The sequence below is a fragment of the Jatropha curcas genome, chromosome 2 (assembly GCF_041381405.1).
Source record: "Jatropha curcas cultivar XTBG-Jc1 chromosome 2, XTBG_Jcur_1.0, whole genome shotgun sequence".
NCBI classification, from domain to species: Eukaryota; Viridiplantae; Streptophyta; class Magnoliopsida; order Malpighiales; family Euphorbiaceae; genus Jatropha; species Jatropha curcas.
The window spans coordinates 29,874,015-29,891,396 of NC_143152.1; the positions used below are offsets into that span (position 1 = coordinate 29,874,015).

Here is a 17,382-nt window from a genome sequence, read left to right on the forward strand (position 1 = left end):
TGAAATTGCCAAATGATAACATAAATTACTCACTTTATTGTTTATGCATCCTCACTTAGCATAAAATATTAAACTGCTGATTTTGGATATACATACATATAAAGGACAAAGGTAGATGAGAAGAAACAAGATAATTTATTTTTGGGCAGGATTTACTTTCTTTTGGGCATTGAAAACTCTACAGTTTGTCCTAACTTCTCCATCATTTCCAACAAGAACCTCAGTTCTTCCCAATTTAACCATTGCATTACCAAACAATTTCTTAAATGCATTCCCATTCCTTGCAAAGCTCAAAACAGTTCTTGCACTTGATCTATCAATGGCAAGTTCTTGATCAATCTGCAAAATCCCTTTTTTCAAAAGAAGCTGCTTATAATATTCATTATCAAATGTAAAACCTGTGCTTTGGTCCAATGACACAGTTGGGTCCCTATTAGGATCAGAGCCGCAAATCTTACTAAGATTAGAAGCTAAACTAGAATCCATTGTAGGATCAGGCGCCGCACCACCTTGAAAAGTTGCAAGCCTGTCCGTAAAGAAACTACAGTGAGCAAAACCAACTGTATGTGCACCTAATAGGGTTACCATGTCACCGAAACTTAGCCCTTTAGCCCTAAAAACCTGAAATGCTTCAGAAACCGTGACTGTTGGTCCTGGTAAGTTGACATCTTCTATATTCGAAGCTAGCCCGTCTCGTCTTCCAGTAGGCACAGTATAGTTAGGGCCTCCTGCTAGAACCACAGCATCTCTAGTTGCAAGTGTTATTATGTCCGCACAAGAAACTGTTTTAGGGCAAGCAATTTCTAAGGATTGTTTTATCTCATCAATTAGCTCGTACCCTCGAACTGTTTCATTCGGCCCTGCATCTTTCTCCGATTGTCTTTGGTTAGTTGAGTCTATGAGAATTGATGCATCACAACCCTATATTAAAAAAAAAAACGAAAACATTACGAATTGTTATATGGTATTTGGTATTGTATAATAATTAGTTTGAGCTAATCAATGATTACAATAAGGAGTGACTCTAGTAAGATATGTTTAATCAATTACAAGATCAAGGGTTCATATTTGAAAAAAAAAAAAAAAAAAAAAAAAACTTATCAAGGGGTAGCCATGAATTCTGAAACAAGATTCATGCTCATGAAAGATTTATACCTGTCTTACTATAACTATTGATTTTGATATGACGATGAACAATTATAATTAATAATATTTAGTATATAATAAAGTAATCTTACCCTAACAAAGCAATCATGGAAATGCATGCGAAGCAAGCCTCCAGTTATCGATCTATCAGTTTTAAATCGATTTTGCACAACTTTTAGGACTATAGATTCTGCTTGAGGGCAAGTTGATTGGTAAAACCCAAGCCTGAGATCAGCTAATACAAGAGGAAGAGCAAGGAGAAACAACAGAAATGGAATTTCAATTGTCATTTTTTGATTGTAGACATATAAAGCTATATTTTAGACATATGAAGCTACATGGGCACCTTATTTATACATATAGGAAGAAAGCAATATATGCAGGAAAAAAGCCGGCATGACGTGCTATCCAACTACCATGTATACATATATATATGAATTTTCAAACCGAGGTTCCAAGTATGGCTCTTCTTAAAGGAAAGATGGTATAATTAATTAATATAATATATAAATATAACTACGTACTTACAAGGATAAATTCAATTGGCAAATGAATTTACTCTGGATTTATTATATTAGTTTTAATTTTAAAAATAATTAACATTTGAAAGATATGTAATTGCAAAGTTATGAGGTGCACCTCTAAGTTAAACTTACCAATTGAGTTAATGTTACTAACAAATTAATTATTGATATTAAATATACATTAATTAATTACAATTAGCATTATTCTTACTATTATTGTTTTATGAAATTCTAATTTCAGTTGTAGATTATTCATTTTTAATAAATCAGATTGGAGAAGTATGGAAACAAAAATTGTTATCCCTAAAATAAAAAAATATATATTTTTTATTACGTACAAAAAAAAACAAGTTTTGTAACTATTTTTTCATGCAAAAACAAGAAAAAAATGCTTTTGATATTATTAGAGAGGATAGAGTGTGAGGGCCGATCCTGAAATAAGTAGCCCTGATAATAAATAATGATTTTCACCATTCTCCTTTTGAAGACCACAGGTTGGCAAATCCATAATTATTAATGTATAAGTCTTTTCTCTTCTTTTTCTGTTGAAATTTTCTGATTCGAGTGACTTGAAAATTCTCCTTACGAGCTGCATTTGTGATATTGATGAAATGATAATGTAAATTATATATGAAATGATAATGTTAATATTATTTTTTCCGTAGAATATTTTTAAATAGTCGACTAATTAGTTATTATTATATATCATTTACATAGTCTGAAGGCAATTTCAATGTATACTATTGGTCTATTAGTAATATTTTATTCAAAATTAAAAAATTTATAACTCAAAATATAAAAATGGAGTCTCTCCTAAAATTCATATATAGAACGTGAAGATGTTGACCGTGTACATAATTTGGATTCCTTGAAGACCATGAGCTGGGAGGGAAACGGGCTTGCACGTTGGAGGCAATTACAAGCTATCATTTATTTTCATGGAAATGAGTAATAAATTAATAAAAAATTACGTTTTCATTTTTTTTTTTTTTTTTTTTTTGAGAATGATGTTTTGTAAAAGTTAAATCATGCATTAAACCCTTCGACCATTCAATTAGTAACACAATTAATAGCATATAAATTGAGTGGATAACTTATTACTGCTTTCGTTTCATAATACTTGTTACATTAATGATCTTAAAAAATAATAAATATTTTTTTTTATGTTTACCATATGCATATAACTAATAATTATTACTTCAATTTAATGGTTTTCATAAGGGTAATATAGTCAATTTACTTAATAATTTATTATAACTTAAACAAATTTAATAATTTTTTTTAAGAGCCGTGAAATTTCAAATGCGATAGAAATAGTATTAAAAATGAGATTTTACTCGTAAATTTTGGTGGTTCCATCTTCTACCACTCTCATGAACTTTATTCATTTAAATAAAGCTACAGTATTCAATTATATTAGGCAATGCGGAAAAGAATGATGAGAGGTGAATTTATAAAACCTTAAAATTAAAATATCTTAAAAAAATTTTAGAGAGTTCAATTTTTTTTTTTTTTTTAGGTTTTTATCACGTGATAGTCATATCTGATTGTACAAACTAGATTAATTTATGTTAGGCTCCAAAAATAAAATTTATCTGGAGATAAAGTTCACTTCCACCAATTTAACATTCTTATTAAAAAAAAATGATTATGACTAAAAGAATTTCGCAAAAAAGAAGGGGAAAAGAATACAATTGTTGCTTCCTAAAACTAAGAATAATTACATCCCAAGGCCAAAATCTTCATGATCACAGTAACATCCCTTCTAACAAAACTATCCCTATTCTGAAAAATTAATTAAGAATTCTGATTTTTTTTTTTTTTCTTTTATGTCTACTATAACAGGCCACCCCCCAACAGGCACTCCTTTGGGATCTAACCAAAAATTCCATGGAATAAAATTACTAGGAATAAATCTTTTTGCCTCAGATTTACTACTAATAAATTTAATTCCATCTCATTTGATACGGTTTCAGTATTAGCTCCAGGTCCATGATTTTCATATTCTGCATAAAGTAAATGTCTGATTTGGTTAATATCGATTGATTCTATTTTCCATCCTTCTGTTGAAATCACATTTCCAATATAAGATTGGAGAATTACGGTTCTCGAATATTTTCCTCCGGGCCGCCCTAAATATGTAGGAATATTGAATTCTTTCTTGCCTGAGCCTGACTTTTCTTGAATGATACGACAATCTTGCAATACAAATCCTGTTGTTTGATTTCTATCTGACCTGCCTTGTACAGTTACTGTATTGAATTTTGCAGGTGTTAATGGATCTTTTATTATAATCAAACACCTCTGAATTACTGTTGTTGAAGAATCTCCATACATGAAATCTTGAGAACCAGAATTATACATTCACGATAGAGCATTTAGCTACTTGTTTAGGAATGTCAAGTGCATTGTTCATAGTAAGTTTGTCTTTTCGAGCTTAAAGTCCTTCAGAACAAGATTCTTGATATGCATGTACAGCGCTTAACCAATTCTTGACTTCTGCAGTTTCTTTAGGATTCAAGAATGAGGTGTTTGATACTAATCTTTTTGCAGCTTCTTCAACACTTAATGACATCATTTCAAAACAATCAATAAGAGCTTGATGATCTTTCTTTATTTTTCCATTATTTGATAAACGTTTTGTTAAATCTTTGAACTTTATTCATTTCTCTAATACTCACCTCAATTGCAGCCTCTACATCATCTTGAAACGTTGCATCAATTTTATCTGCATCAGGGGAAAGGGAAGTCTTGCAAGTAGAAACATAATCTGATATGTTATCAAGACTTGGTGTTTCATTTGGTACTAATGATTTTTTTACTTGATCTCCTTGATTTTCTACAATTGGAGAAAGCTTGTGGATCCGAACAAAGGGGGTCCTCATTATCTCGGGGTGGTGGTTGACTTGTAGGCATTGATGGATCTCCTGGAACAGGTCTTTATAGATGTAGCAAATCCAACAATAACAACAGCAATGAAAACAAAAGAGAATGCCATAAAAATAACATTACCTAGTTTTCCATCTTCTTTTTCGAAATCCATCACTGTCGATTTTTTACCGAATATTTTCCCTGTAATTGTATTGTTTTCTCTCTTGTTCAATCTTTTTCCCAAGGGAACTTTGGTCCAAAAAATGGAACTTGATGTTCAAGATTGTTAGGAACCAAGCTCTGGTACTAGTGTTTGGGCATCAGCTCTGATACCACTTGTTAGGCCCCGGCAATAAGATTACGAGAAAAATAACTCAGCGGAAAAATAAAAATATGACACAGATATTTACGTGGTTCACCCTTTAACTGTTAGGGCTACGTCCACGGGACAAAAACCGAATAATTCTTCCACTATTAAAAATAGTAGGCTTACAAAGAGAGTAATACAAAATAGTGGCACTCACACAGTGTTTCCCAAATTATCCTCACTATTCTCTCGACCCGAGTTTTAGAACCCAATTCTAAAACTCAAATTCTCTCAAAAAAAAAAAACTCTCTTCGCTCTTTTGGTCTGTGTGTTATGAAGCGTTGTGCCATCTCCTATTTATAGGAGGGATGGATGCGGGATTAGGAGAGGTGGACGCGTTAATTACGCGTCCACCGAAAAACGGATCCAAAAACACCCTAATAATCCTCACTATTTTTCTCTCCCTCGTTTTAGGAACCCATCCTAAAACGGTAACACTCTCTCGCTACATTTTCTCTCTTCCCTAGGTGTGTGTATTGAGATGGCTGAGCCATGCAAGATGAGATGGAGTCCTTGCATGAGAACCAGACTTATGAGTTGGTGAAACTGCCTCAAGGTAAGAAAGCATTGAAGAACAAATGGGTGTTCAGGTTGAAGACTGAACAGAACAACTCACAGCCGAGGTACAAGGCAAGACTGGTTGTGAAGGGATTCGGTCAGAAGAAAGGAGTTGACTTTGAAGAAATTTTCTCACCCGTAGTCAAGATGTCTTCTATCAGAGTTGTGCTCGGTTTAGCAGCTAGCTTGAATTTGGAGATCGAGCAACTTGATGTAAAGACTGCTTTCCTCCATGGTGACTTAGAGGAGGAAATTTATATGGAACAGCCAGAAGGATTCAGAGTCAAAGGCAAAGAACACTTGGTGTGTAAATTACAAAAGAGCTTGTATGGCCTCAAACAAGCTCCCAGACAATGGTACAAAAAGTTTGACTCTTTCATGGTAAATCACGGGTATGAGAAAACTACTTCTGATCATTGTGTATTTGTGAAAAAGTTCATAGAAGGCGACTTTATTATTCTCTTGTTATATGTGGATGATATGCTTATTGTGGGCCAAGATACTAAGAAAATTGAGAGCTTGAAAAAGGAACTTGGAAAATCCTTTGCCATGAAGGATTTGGGATCGGCAAAATAGATACTCGGAATGAAGATCTCCAGAGACAGGAAAAAGAGAAAGTTGTGGCTGTCTCAAGAGAAGTACATCGAGAAAGTTCTCAGCAGATTCAATATGAGCAATGCAAAACCAGTTTCTACTCCGCTTGCAGGTCATTTCAAATTAAGTCTTAGTCAATGTCCTTCAAGTGAGAAAGAAAAAGAAGAACTGAAGAAAATTCCTTATGCATCCGCCGTTGGCAGCTTGATGTACGCCATGGTATGCACAAGACCAGATATTGCTCATGCTGTTGGTGTTGTTAGCCAATTTCTTTCAAATCCAGGTAAAGAACACTGGAATGCAGTGAAGTGGATTCTCAGGTATCTTAAGGGCACTTCCAAAATGTGCTTATGTTTCGGTGATAATAGACCTGTGTTAGATGGTTACACAGATGCAGATATGGGTGGTGATGTTGATTCGCGCAAATCAACTTCTGGATATCTGATGACTTTTGCAGGAGCAGCAGTTTCTTGGCAATCAAAATTGCAAAAATGCGTTGCACTCTCATCCACTGAGGCGGAATATATCGCCATTACAGAAGCTAGCAAAGAACTCTTGTGGATGAAGAAATTCCTACAAGAATTAGGTGTAGAACAAGAGAAGTACATTCTGCTATGCGATAGTCAAAGCGCGATCCATCTCAGCAAGAATTCGACCTTTCATTCAAGGTCAAAGCACATTGATGTGAGGTATCATTGGATACGCGATGCGCTGGAGATGAAGTTATTTCAGATTGAAAAGATTCACACTGATGATAATGGCGCTGATATGATGACTAAGGCTCTGCCTACTGAGAAGCTTGTCACTTGCAGAAAGATAGCCGGTATGGCTAACGTCCCTACTTGAGTGTGCAAGGGGAGATTTGTTGTGTGGTGCCCACTCAATGGGACCCACATTTGAAACAAATAATAATAAAAAAAAAAGAAAACGTGGTAGGACCCACACGTAGTTGAAAATGGAAATAAGGAAATAAGAATTTTCTTCTTGGTAGGTGATCCGTTTTTCGGTGGACGCGTAATTAACGCGTCCACCTCTCCTAATCCCGCGTCCATCCCTCCTATAAATAGGAGATGGCACAACGCTTCATAACACACAGACCAAAAGAGCGAAGAGAGTTTTTTTTATTTTGAGAGAATTTGAGTTTTAGAATTGGGTTCTAAAACTCGGGTCGATAGAATAGTGAGGATAATTTGGGAAACACTGTGTGAGTGCTACTATTTTGTATTACTCTCTTTGTAAGCCTACTATTTTTAATAGTGGAAGAATTATTCGGTTTTTGTCCCGTGGACGTAGCCCTAACAGTTAAAGGGTGAACCACGTAAATATCTGTGTCATATTTTTATTTTTCCGCTGAGTTATTTTTCTCGTAATCTTATTGCCGGGGCCTAACAAAGATCAAGTCAATGTTCTTCAGAAAGATGACGATTTTTATAAGAGAAAGGGAAAATGGAAAAGCTATCTCCTAATAAGTGGCGATATGCAGTTAGCAGAACACACATGTATATTTTAGTTCTTCCATTGTTTCCCCTTTTCTTGGTGTTCGGTTTTCTTGTTAAAACAGTTTTTAGTTATAGTTCTTACAGTATAGACTTTTGTCAAAGATCCTTTCTGTGTTTTATGATCAAAAACCAGTATATATAGTTACATCTTATTGTTAAGAATATTGGTGCCAGTTCTCAATAGGAAGCTCTTAAAACTACTAAAGCTATTTTTGAGCAAATTAACTACTAACTACAATATAGAAAATGAAAAAGGATCAAAGGAATAAAAGAAAAGAAAAAACACCAACCTTTTTGCATATATATTGATTAGTATAGGTGGTTTTGGATTAATTGAACTTAAGTGATGGATAGATTTACTAGATTCTTTTGTTTAGTTAATTAAAAACAGGTTAAAGTTCATAGAATTGAAAATGTTAATCATTTGGGAGAGAGAAACTTCAAAGGTGGGATTTCTCACAATTTCATTATTTTTGAAAAATGATAGAATTTAAACCACTTAATTTTGTCTCAAAAATACTCATTAAACGATGAATTTTTATTTTCCAATCAAATATTAACTATTCTCCTTCTTAACTAGATATGTTTGATTCATTTTTTTAATTAAAATGGAAAGAAGATAGATGTTTAACTTAAGAAATTTTATTCAGGTTAACTTTGAAACAGTGATTCAGAATTTAATTGAACTCCGCAAATTACACAAAAATGAAAAAAATCAGATCAGATTTCAAGAATTACATTGAACAAAGCAAGATAAAAGTTGCAGTAAGAAGATACAGCCACAGAAAATTGAATGTGTTTAGGTCTCATAGGTTTTCTCTTTTCTTATATCAATTTGTTTCAAGCTGCAAACTACTCCATAGCTATCTTATCTATATGTAAGTAATTCATGTTCTGAAAATTATACCTGAAATATTCTCAAAAAGCCATAAAGGCATAAGCAGCACGTTCCTAACACTATTTACTAAAAGACATTAAAGCAAGAATTTTAAGTCTTGCTTTTTCTTCTTTTTCATTTTTTGTGTAATAATCTCTTTAATGATAATAAGAATGACTTTACTTCTTTTTTCTTGGAAGCCTTTCTTTCAAAGGAGATAAGCTCAAAAGAGACATATTCCTTAGGAGCGGTGAATCATTCCTGCCTTGAGAAAAAGAAGAGGAGCATTTATAAGCAAGGTTTAAAGATAGGCTTTATTGGGTTAGACAAAACTTGTACTACCTGGCACTTGGATTAGCTTGCAGAGAGAAGATAAAAAAGAGGAGAAAAGGAGGAGGAAAAAAAGTTCACTGACCACTTCTTTAAAAGTCCTTTTAAAGTTTTTCCCCTACTGGAAATACTGACTCCCAGAAGGAACTGAACTTTTATGAACCCCAAAAATGCGCCAAGACTTTGCCAGGTGGCAGGACATGATTGACTGAACATTTGATGTAACTGAACTGAAGCAGAAAATGCCAAGTTTGCTTCTTGACCCTTGACTCTATCCTGATGGCTGCCATCTCCAACATGAGCTCAGCCAAATATTTGCTGTTAAAATCTATCTTAAGCAGAAAGATTTGCTGTTAACATTCCACCTGCAAATCAGTATGACTGTAGAAATCATTGTCAAAGCCAAATACACATGAAAAGTGAAAACAATAACCAAAATTATCTAAATAGGCCCAAGTACATCTTCATGGAGAGCTGCAATTTTGGAGGTTGGATTAAATAGATCCTGAGATTGATTAGCTAAATCACTGATTCATATACATTCGATCTTTCAAAGAAAAGTACGAAAAACATGAAATGGAAAAATACTTCCAAAGATTATTTGTAACATAGCAATCCAAGAGCCCAAAATTCAGAACTTTGCAAAACATGGGTTAGCCTTGTAAATGAGAATGGTCTTTCAATATTACATACAACATTCAGTAGAACTTCCTCTTATTTTCCCGTCAACTCCAAGCGGAAGAGAAGCATGTGTATGAACTGAAACCTACAACAGGCCGCAGACCATAGAAACACTCGCTAAAGATCCTCAAATATTTACAAGGTGAATTCTTTTGAAGAGAGATGCTGACACAAAGTTGATAATAATGCAGCTTTTGATATTCCAAGAACTTGTTTCTTCAAACTTCAGTGAGTCGGAATTTAGCATAAAGCTCGACCTCCCGAAAGACAGCCAATGCCAACATTCTCTCCAAACAAAACAAGTGCCTGTAGGAAAAGGTTGCACAACAGAAGTTCATCAGGAAAAACTTCAGCAGCGACCCTTTAGGCTTTAGCTGCTCTCCTGAAACGTGTGAGAGCGAGATAGAGCTGCTGGGTTTGCTTCCAGTATATGATTGGCATCTGGTCCATGGCCCTTTCCCTGTGCTTTGGCTTCACAAGTTTTGAACACGGTGCCTTTCGATACATGATTCTTCTGGTCAAGTGAAAGACCTAATGTGGCCCATAATGGACTCTTTAAAGCCTCATTTGGGTCATCAATCCTAAGCGTCTTTGGAACCAATATACATTTCTCTGCTTTGTCTTCATCCATAAGATCTGAATCTCTAGAATGCTTGCCTAGGTTCGGTGAGCCATTTCCAGAGCAGCAACTGGGGTTAGCAGAGGATGATGGAGACGAGCAACCCTTAGATCCACTTAATGACAAATTTCCCTTTCCAGCAGTCCATACAGGCATGCAACCCCAATATGAAGCCGGTACAAAATGTAAAGGAATGCTCGGTGGACAAAAGCCAGGGACTGCCAATATTGGTGTAGGGCACCATTGAACTTGATTGGAAGTATTACTATTTGGTGTACAGGGTTGTCCAGCAGAGCTCTGAGCTGCTGTAGTGGAAGTTGCATTATTCCAACCAGGGTTCCAGGGGAGAACCCATGGAGGTACAGGGTAACAGTGGACGGGATGTGCCACATTCAGATCAGTAGAAGATCCTACCAAGCCAACTTGTTCCTTTTGCGCAACAGTTTCGGATAATTCATTTCCGCGGGAACTAGACGCAGTCATGGAGGATCCACATGAGGATGGCTCCTCTACATTATCCAGACATTTGACTGAACTCATCTCAGCATATCTCTTTTGGTCTCCAAGATTAAGCACTGTCTCCATAGATTCACAAAGTGGTGCTTCAGGACCAAATTTTAGGACCATCCCATTTCCAGTTGTTGAAGGCTTCAAAGTGGTTGCAGATTCAACAGATGATATGAGTTGTTGACTTCCCGAGTCTGAGTTTTCCATTCTGCTAATAGGCACTCCTTCAGAAGATACTAAAATTTGACGATACTGAGACGCTAAGTGCTTATTCTTCCGCCGCCCAGCACCAATAGGAACATTTCTCATTGTTCCACCGGCTGTCCAATATCTCTGGCAATTCTTGCAAAAATGCCTTGGTTGATTGACATTATAATTGTTGAAGTAACAAAATTTTGTGTCTAAACTGTTACATCGTGGGCATGGTAGGATCTTATCTGGCTTCTTGAAAATTTTCTCTTGGTCCACACTATTAGTCTCTACTTGGTCTTCCTTGGACTTGGATGTTTTTTGTGGTTCATTCACTTGCATAGGGGTTCGTTTGTCTTCCTGGCTTTGTCCCGAAGCAGTGGACTTATCCAGTTCTCTGGAATTGTCTTCATGAATAGTATCGTTTTCTCCTTTTGTAATTCCACTGCAGCTATTCTGAAATTCCAAAAAAAAAAAAAAAAAAAATGGTTAAAAGTCCATTTAGAATTTGTCCAATTTGAAATTTAAGAGAAACAAAAAAGTTGAGCAGAGAAATGAAATTGTAGGCTACAAATAAAAAGGATTTAATATTGGAAGAATTTTACAAGAAATTACAAGGAAACAAGAAAAAGGAAATTGTTTTATGCATACGACAGATTTCTTAGCTTTTCCTCTATATCCTTCTCCCCATTATATTTGTGTTTTAAATCATAAAAGCATGACTTAGAGCAATCAAGTCCAAACATGGATTATAAGTTTTAAATTCAACCAGGCTCTAGCTTTGTAAGGAACAGAAAATACTAGCCACTAAATTTGCAGAGTTATCACTACCAGCAAAAAAGAAGTTATGAGCAAACTGAAAATTCAGTTGACTGATTTTTTTGCCAGTAACTAATGGAATTCTAAATTAGAGGGCTCCAACTGGCATCAAAGTCATACATATAACATTTAAAAAACCAGGAAAGGAAAAGTTTTTAGGCATCTTTGCAATAAGGGTGTTGGAAAAACGAACAAAGAAGGAAAAAGAAAATACAACGAAAAGAAAAACAAAGAAAGAGAGAGAAAACTCACATTGCATAGCAAACAGATCACCTTTTGAACAAACTATAAGCAAATATATAATTTTTTTTTCATAATCAGTGTCCTTATATTTAACCATAAAGGGTCAAAGCCAAGATTTTGCACTTTTCTGGTCAGTTTTATAGAACCAAGAAAAACCAGACAATAAGAAACTGCACAATATTCCCGTTACATTAGTTTTCAAGATTCACTTAAGCTCAAATAGAGACACTTTTTGTTGTTTTGCAAGAAAAACGAAAATAGCCAAACAAAACCAATAAAAAACCTACAACCCAGAAAAAAATTCCAAGATCAATACTCAAGATTCAGCTAAAACACAAATTCAAAGCTCAATCCTTTATATCTTCAAACCCATAAATTTGTTAAAATCCATCAAAATTTATACTGAAATATGGGTATTTCGTTCAAAAACACACACACACACATATACATATTATAATACCTTGGACGGAATCTGGGTATCGGGTACCGGAATCTTTCGACCGAAGAGCTTAATAGCCGGATCTTTGGAAATAGGCATATCCGCACCGTTCATATTTGTATCAAAATAATTGTTGCAAAGTTTGAAGAGCTACAACAAGAAGCCCCATAGAAATATAAGCAAAAAGAACGTCAAAAGATTTGAAATAAAGAGAGAGAGAGAGAGAGAGGAAAGAAAGGCTTTTTGGTGACTTAGAAAAGCTTTATAAAGCAAATCCCTTTCCCTCTCTCTCTCTCTCTCTTTTATCTCTTTCTAGCTCTGTCTATCACTAAAAACCCATAAAACCCTCTTAAGTAAAGTCCTCCCAGAAAAAAGTCCCAGATGATAAAGTATAAAGAACGTGAAGGATCAGAGTCTTTTTGTCTTTTCATTTTTAAATATTGCAATTTAATAGTTTTTTTTTTCTTTTAATTTTTATTTGTCAAATTATTTTTATTTTATTGAGAAAGCTGTCACAAACAACACCTTAATTTCACCATATGTCAGTCATTTCTTAAAAAAATAAAAATAAAAATTTTTCCTCAAACCACATAATGGTATTATGTACTTTTTTAAAAAATAAATTTTAAATTAAATAAACTAATGCAAGTTGCTTCCTTAGATATTTTCTATGAATTAAAATTTTATGACTTCTAGGCATCTTTTTACATGTATATATAAAGGGAGAAAAGGGTTAAGAGTAGTACTTTTTATTATTATATTTAAATTATCATAAATTTTTTAATCGAATATAATTCTAATAAAAAAAATAAATACTCCATATGATATGAACATGGATAAAGTGCACATGGCTTTCTGTTTTCACAAAAATAACATTTAATATTAGTATACATTATTCTTTTCAAGTTGCCATAATCTAAAAATAGAATAACAATTAAACTATATTATGAATTGCATTCATGTAATTATTATGTTTAACTCAATAAAATGTATTTAAAAATATAGAGAATTGGCCAAATAGATAAGGAGATAAGTTAATATAGGTACCCATCGTATGATAGTTATACTCGTGTCTGAATATGAGATAATATCTCTCATTGTTTGTTAAATTATTTTTCCTTGTAGTAATGATATTTATTTCTCATTTCGAATAAATAATTAGAGATTTATTTTAAATTTAAATCTTTTCCATTATGGAATAAAATAGAGAACCACTTATCTACATTAGGTCACTCCATACAATCGATCCAAAATAATTTTTTGAAATCAAATGAGTGTAGAGGTAAGTTTTACCCGTAAAAATATTATTATTTTTTATAAATTTTTTAAGAAAGAAAATTTGTGTGAATACATATAGATTATGGAATAAGAATCTGAGTTATGTTTATTCGGGCGATGGGTGGAAATGGAGATTTGGTGCCAGCTGGCATCCTAGTCAGAAAAGTTAATGAAATTAGTGACCAAAGAGATTTGTAGTGGCTAAGGATGGAGCTGACGTAAGAAAGAAAAAGCAAAAGGCAAAAAGCTTAAAAAGGCGAAGAGAGACCACGTCTCAGTGGGGTCCACTTTACCAAAAGAGATAAAAAAAATTACATTTATATGCTCCGGTGGAGGGGCTCGCTTTTTACGCCGCCTTCAATGTCTTCGGCCTCTGGCCCTACCTTTCCTAAAAAGCCACATCTTACCAAAAAAACAAACAAATAATAATAATAATAATAATAATAATAAATCTTTTATATTTTAAAAAATAAATTTTTAGTGTTACTCTGAGTTCATTGATTCCTGTTCTTCCCAAAATTGACAATGATACATGCACATTCGTGGGCATGTAGGGAGAAGAGTCAAAAACTCAAATAATACACGCAAGTCCAAAAAAATTTAACTTAATAATAATCAATTTTATTTAAAATTTATAAGATCATAAATTTTAATAAACCTTCATGAATAGGATTAGCAATGGATTGAATTTATTCTGACATTTCACCTTATTCAATTATAATAAAATGAGTTCAGATAATTAATAAACAGATTTGAAATGATTTCAAATCCATTATCTGTTTGATTAGCATTCTTCAACTTTTCATTCCTATTTTTTTTAGTATTTGCACAAATTATCCAGTCTCGTGTATATTTTAGTACACTTTGTGAGTATGTAGGGTGCCAAATGGGTAAAAAATGGTTTGCAATTTGCCTGCAAGTTTAAATTAGGCAAGTGAATGTTTATCTTTAATAGTTACCAGAGATAATTAATTGTGCTTTCTTAAATTTGGCTTTGGATACTTTTTTTTTTTTTTTTTGTGTGCCAAATGGGAATTTATATTGTTGTTTATTTCAGAATAATTAAAATTGAAATTTATTATTATTATTATTATTATTATTATTATGCCAATCTGGCATTTGTCGGCATGAATAAAATATAATATTAAAACACCTGTGGATGGGGAAACAGTTATTACTTAGCACTTAGCAGGTCAAATCTATTGATGTCAAGTTCAAACAAATGTGTCTATGCAAGTCTAATAGCGAGCTAGTATTTAATGGTTTAACATTTTTCTTGTGGGATGTTCAATTTAATGATTTATATAGTTTTTAAATATTTGATGTAAATAAAACTCTATTAATATATAATTTAATGATAAGTCTACATATGATCTGACAATAAATCAAGTTCAAATTCCCCTCTTTCAGTATAAAAAAAAAATCCAGCACTTTCCAGAAAAGTTATAATAGAAATTACAGATAAAAAAATTAAATAAATCTTTTTATTTTTTTTTGTTGTTCCATTTATATGACAGTTTTAGAAAATTAAGGTATTATAATTTTTTATATCAATTTCACCTTTGTCTAAATATTTTCACTAACTTTTGTTTCAATTATTTAGGCATTGAAACTATTAAATTTAACGAAACAGAGAGAGTAACATTTTTCAAAGTGGTTTATTCTACTTCATCCTTTAAAAGGATTGAAAAATGCTTGAACATATACGTTAAAATATTTGACTTAATTTATTGATTTTTTAAATTATATATGTAGAAAATTTCAATTAAAAGAAAGAAAAATAAAAATATCAAAAAAAAAAAGTTGGTGTACAATCTCCAAATATTGGGAAAAGTGGGTGTTCCAACTCAAATTGGTAACTTGTATAAAAATTCATCAAAAAAAAAAAAAAAATCAAAGAATGAGCAAAAGGTCAAACAAGGAACATAATAATATATGTAATTCTTCTAAACCTATTAATTATTATAGATAGATGATAAAATGAAAAGAGCTAAAGAGTCAAACATACAAATCTCATTTAAACGAAGCTTATTAATTAGGGGATTAAAAAGATATTTATTTAATTATAAAAGAGCTAAATTAAGTAATTAGTGGGTGGGACCACATTATTTGGGCAAGGCTTTTGGAGCAGGAGGCACCAAGAAAAAGATATGAATGGTTATACCGTTCTTTAAAAGGAAAAATTGGTGTCTTACACTCACACCGCCAAAAGCCAAACGGAAAAAACATTTCTTGTCCAAAACAAACATTTCTCCTGGTCCCACCTTATACCTTTTCAAACGTTAACTTTGGACTTTTCTGAGACTTTTTGTTTTTCTTTAAAAAAAAAAAAAAAAAAAAAGTGACCAAACATGCATTTGCCCTTTCACTTTCACTTACATGCACTTTTTTTTTTTTTTTTTTTTAAGAGAAAATGGCCACTATTTTATTAAATGTAGTGGGAAAGGAGAACATCAGGGACACTCTCCCAAATACAAAGTGGTAAAAAGTGAATGGATGCTCTAGCAAGGGAATGAGCAGCACCATTCATAGTACGCCGAATCCATCTAATCTGAATATCCGGCTTATTAACTAAGAGTTGCTTACAATCTTTCACAATAACCCCAAATTCCGAAAGATCTAAGGTTTTAGAATTCAAAGCATAAAATAAAACCTGGCAATCAACAAAAATATAACCACTAGACTGATAATGATTACCAATAAAAAGTAGAGCAGAACGAAGAGCCAAAGCTTCAGCTGTAGCAGGCTGTTTGCATCCTGCAGAATGAGTAGACACAGCTTGTAAGAACCTGCCTTCACTATCCTCAAACACCACCGCAGCACCAGTTACATCTTCGCTTTGAAATAGTGAAGCATCACAAAATGCATGCCAACTAACATTATTCAAGTTGACACATGGCCCCACACTTGGCCCATTTCCATGGAAAAGTATTTGTCTTGTAGCTACATTTAAATTATCAAAAGAATGCCATTCCATACAATGGGTAGAAACTATACAGGCAATCTGGGTGGGTTGCACTAATTTTGCCGACCAGCAAAATGTATTTCTTGCCTTCCATAAATGCCAAGCCAGAAAAGCCAGTAGTTCGGCTTTTTGTTGTCCAAGGCCATCCCAACACTGCATGAATAAATCAATAAAAGTTGCAGTCACACTGGGAATATTAAAACCAAGCAAACTCCAACAAGCATTTGCCCGAACACAATGACATAACACATGGTCACCATCTTCTCTTGAAGGACAGAAAAAACAAAGATCATTAACTGCTATACCAAGTTTTACAAGGTTAGATTTTGTAGGGAGGACATCTCTACAAGCCCGCCACAAAAAATCCCTTATTTTAGGAGGGACATTAAGGCTCCAAATACGTGTCCATAACCGTGGATTCCCAACATTCTGGCTACCTCGTACCAGACCCATACTAACATGATATCCAGATTTAACCGTATACACCCCACGCTTCTCATAATGCCATAAAACCACATCCTCCACCATATGAATAGATAAAGGTATAGACAAAATAGCCTTCACATCTCTAGCAGAAAATGAAGTCATCAACTTGCCTACATCCCACCTTTTCTCACCATCCACAAAAAAGTCACAAACTCTAGTCACAGGATTAATGAATCGAGTCCCATCCTCCGCAAGAAAAGAGTCAGTCTTAGGGATCCAAGGATTCGAAGCAGCATAAATACCTCTACCATCACCAACACGCCAACGCACCCCTTGCTGAAGCAAATTGATAGAAGCAAAGATACTCGACCACACAAAGCTCGGATTATTACCCTTTTGAGCTTTGAAAAGATCCCCTCTCGGGAAATATTTAGCTTTGAAGATTCTATA

The 17,382-nt window shown here is 33.7% G+C and overlaps 2 protein-coding genes and 2 pseudogenes across 2 annotated transcripts; all 4 read right to left on the reverse strand.

Moving 5' to 3' along the window:
- Positions 1–135: 135 nt before the first annotated feature.
- On the reverse strand, positions 136–1,436 carry LOC105632699 (peroxidase 44). The gene is made up of 2 exons (XM_012215140.3): positions 1,239–1,436; positions 136–921 (listed from the first exon to the last, which is right to left on the reverse strand). Exons 1-2 carry the CDS (start codon positions 1,434–1,436, stop codon positions 136–138), a joined length of 984 nt encoding a protein of 327 aa, XP_012070530.1.
- Positions 1,437–3,318: 1,882 nt separating this feature from the next.
- Positions 3,319–4,048, reverse strand: LOC149498583 (pectinesterase/pectinesterase inhibitor PPE8B pseudogene; annotated as a pseudogene).
- Positions 4,002–4,734, reverse strand: LOC149498584 (uncharacterized; annotated as a pseudogene).
- A 4,521-nt stretch (positions 4,735–9,255) lies between these two features.
- Positions 9,256–12,610, reverse strand: LOC105632564 (cyclic dof factor 1). Its single transcript, XM_012214973.4, has 2 exons — positions 12,285–12,610; positions 9,256–11,218 (listed from the first exon to the last, which is right to left on the reverse strand). Exons 1-2 carry the CDS (start codon positions 12,375–12,377, stop codon positions 9,818–9,820), a joined length of 1,494 nt encoding a protein of 497 aa, XP_012070363.1. The 5' UTR covers positions 12,378–12,610; the 3' UTR covers positions 9,256–9,817.
- Positions 12,611–17,382: the final 4,772 nt, after the last annotated feature.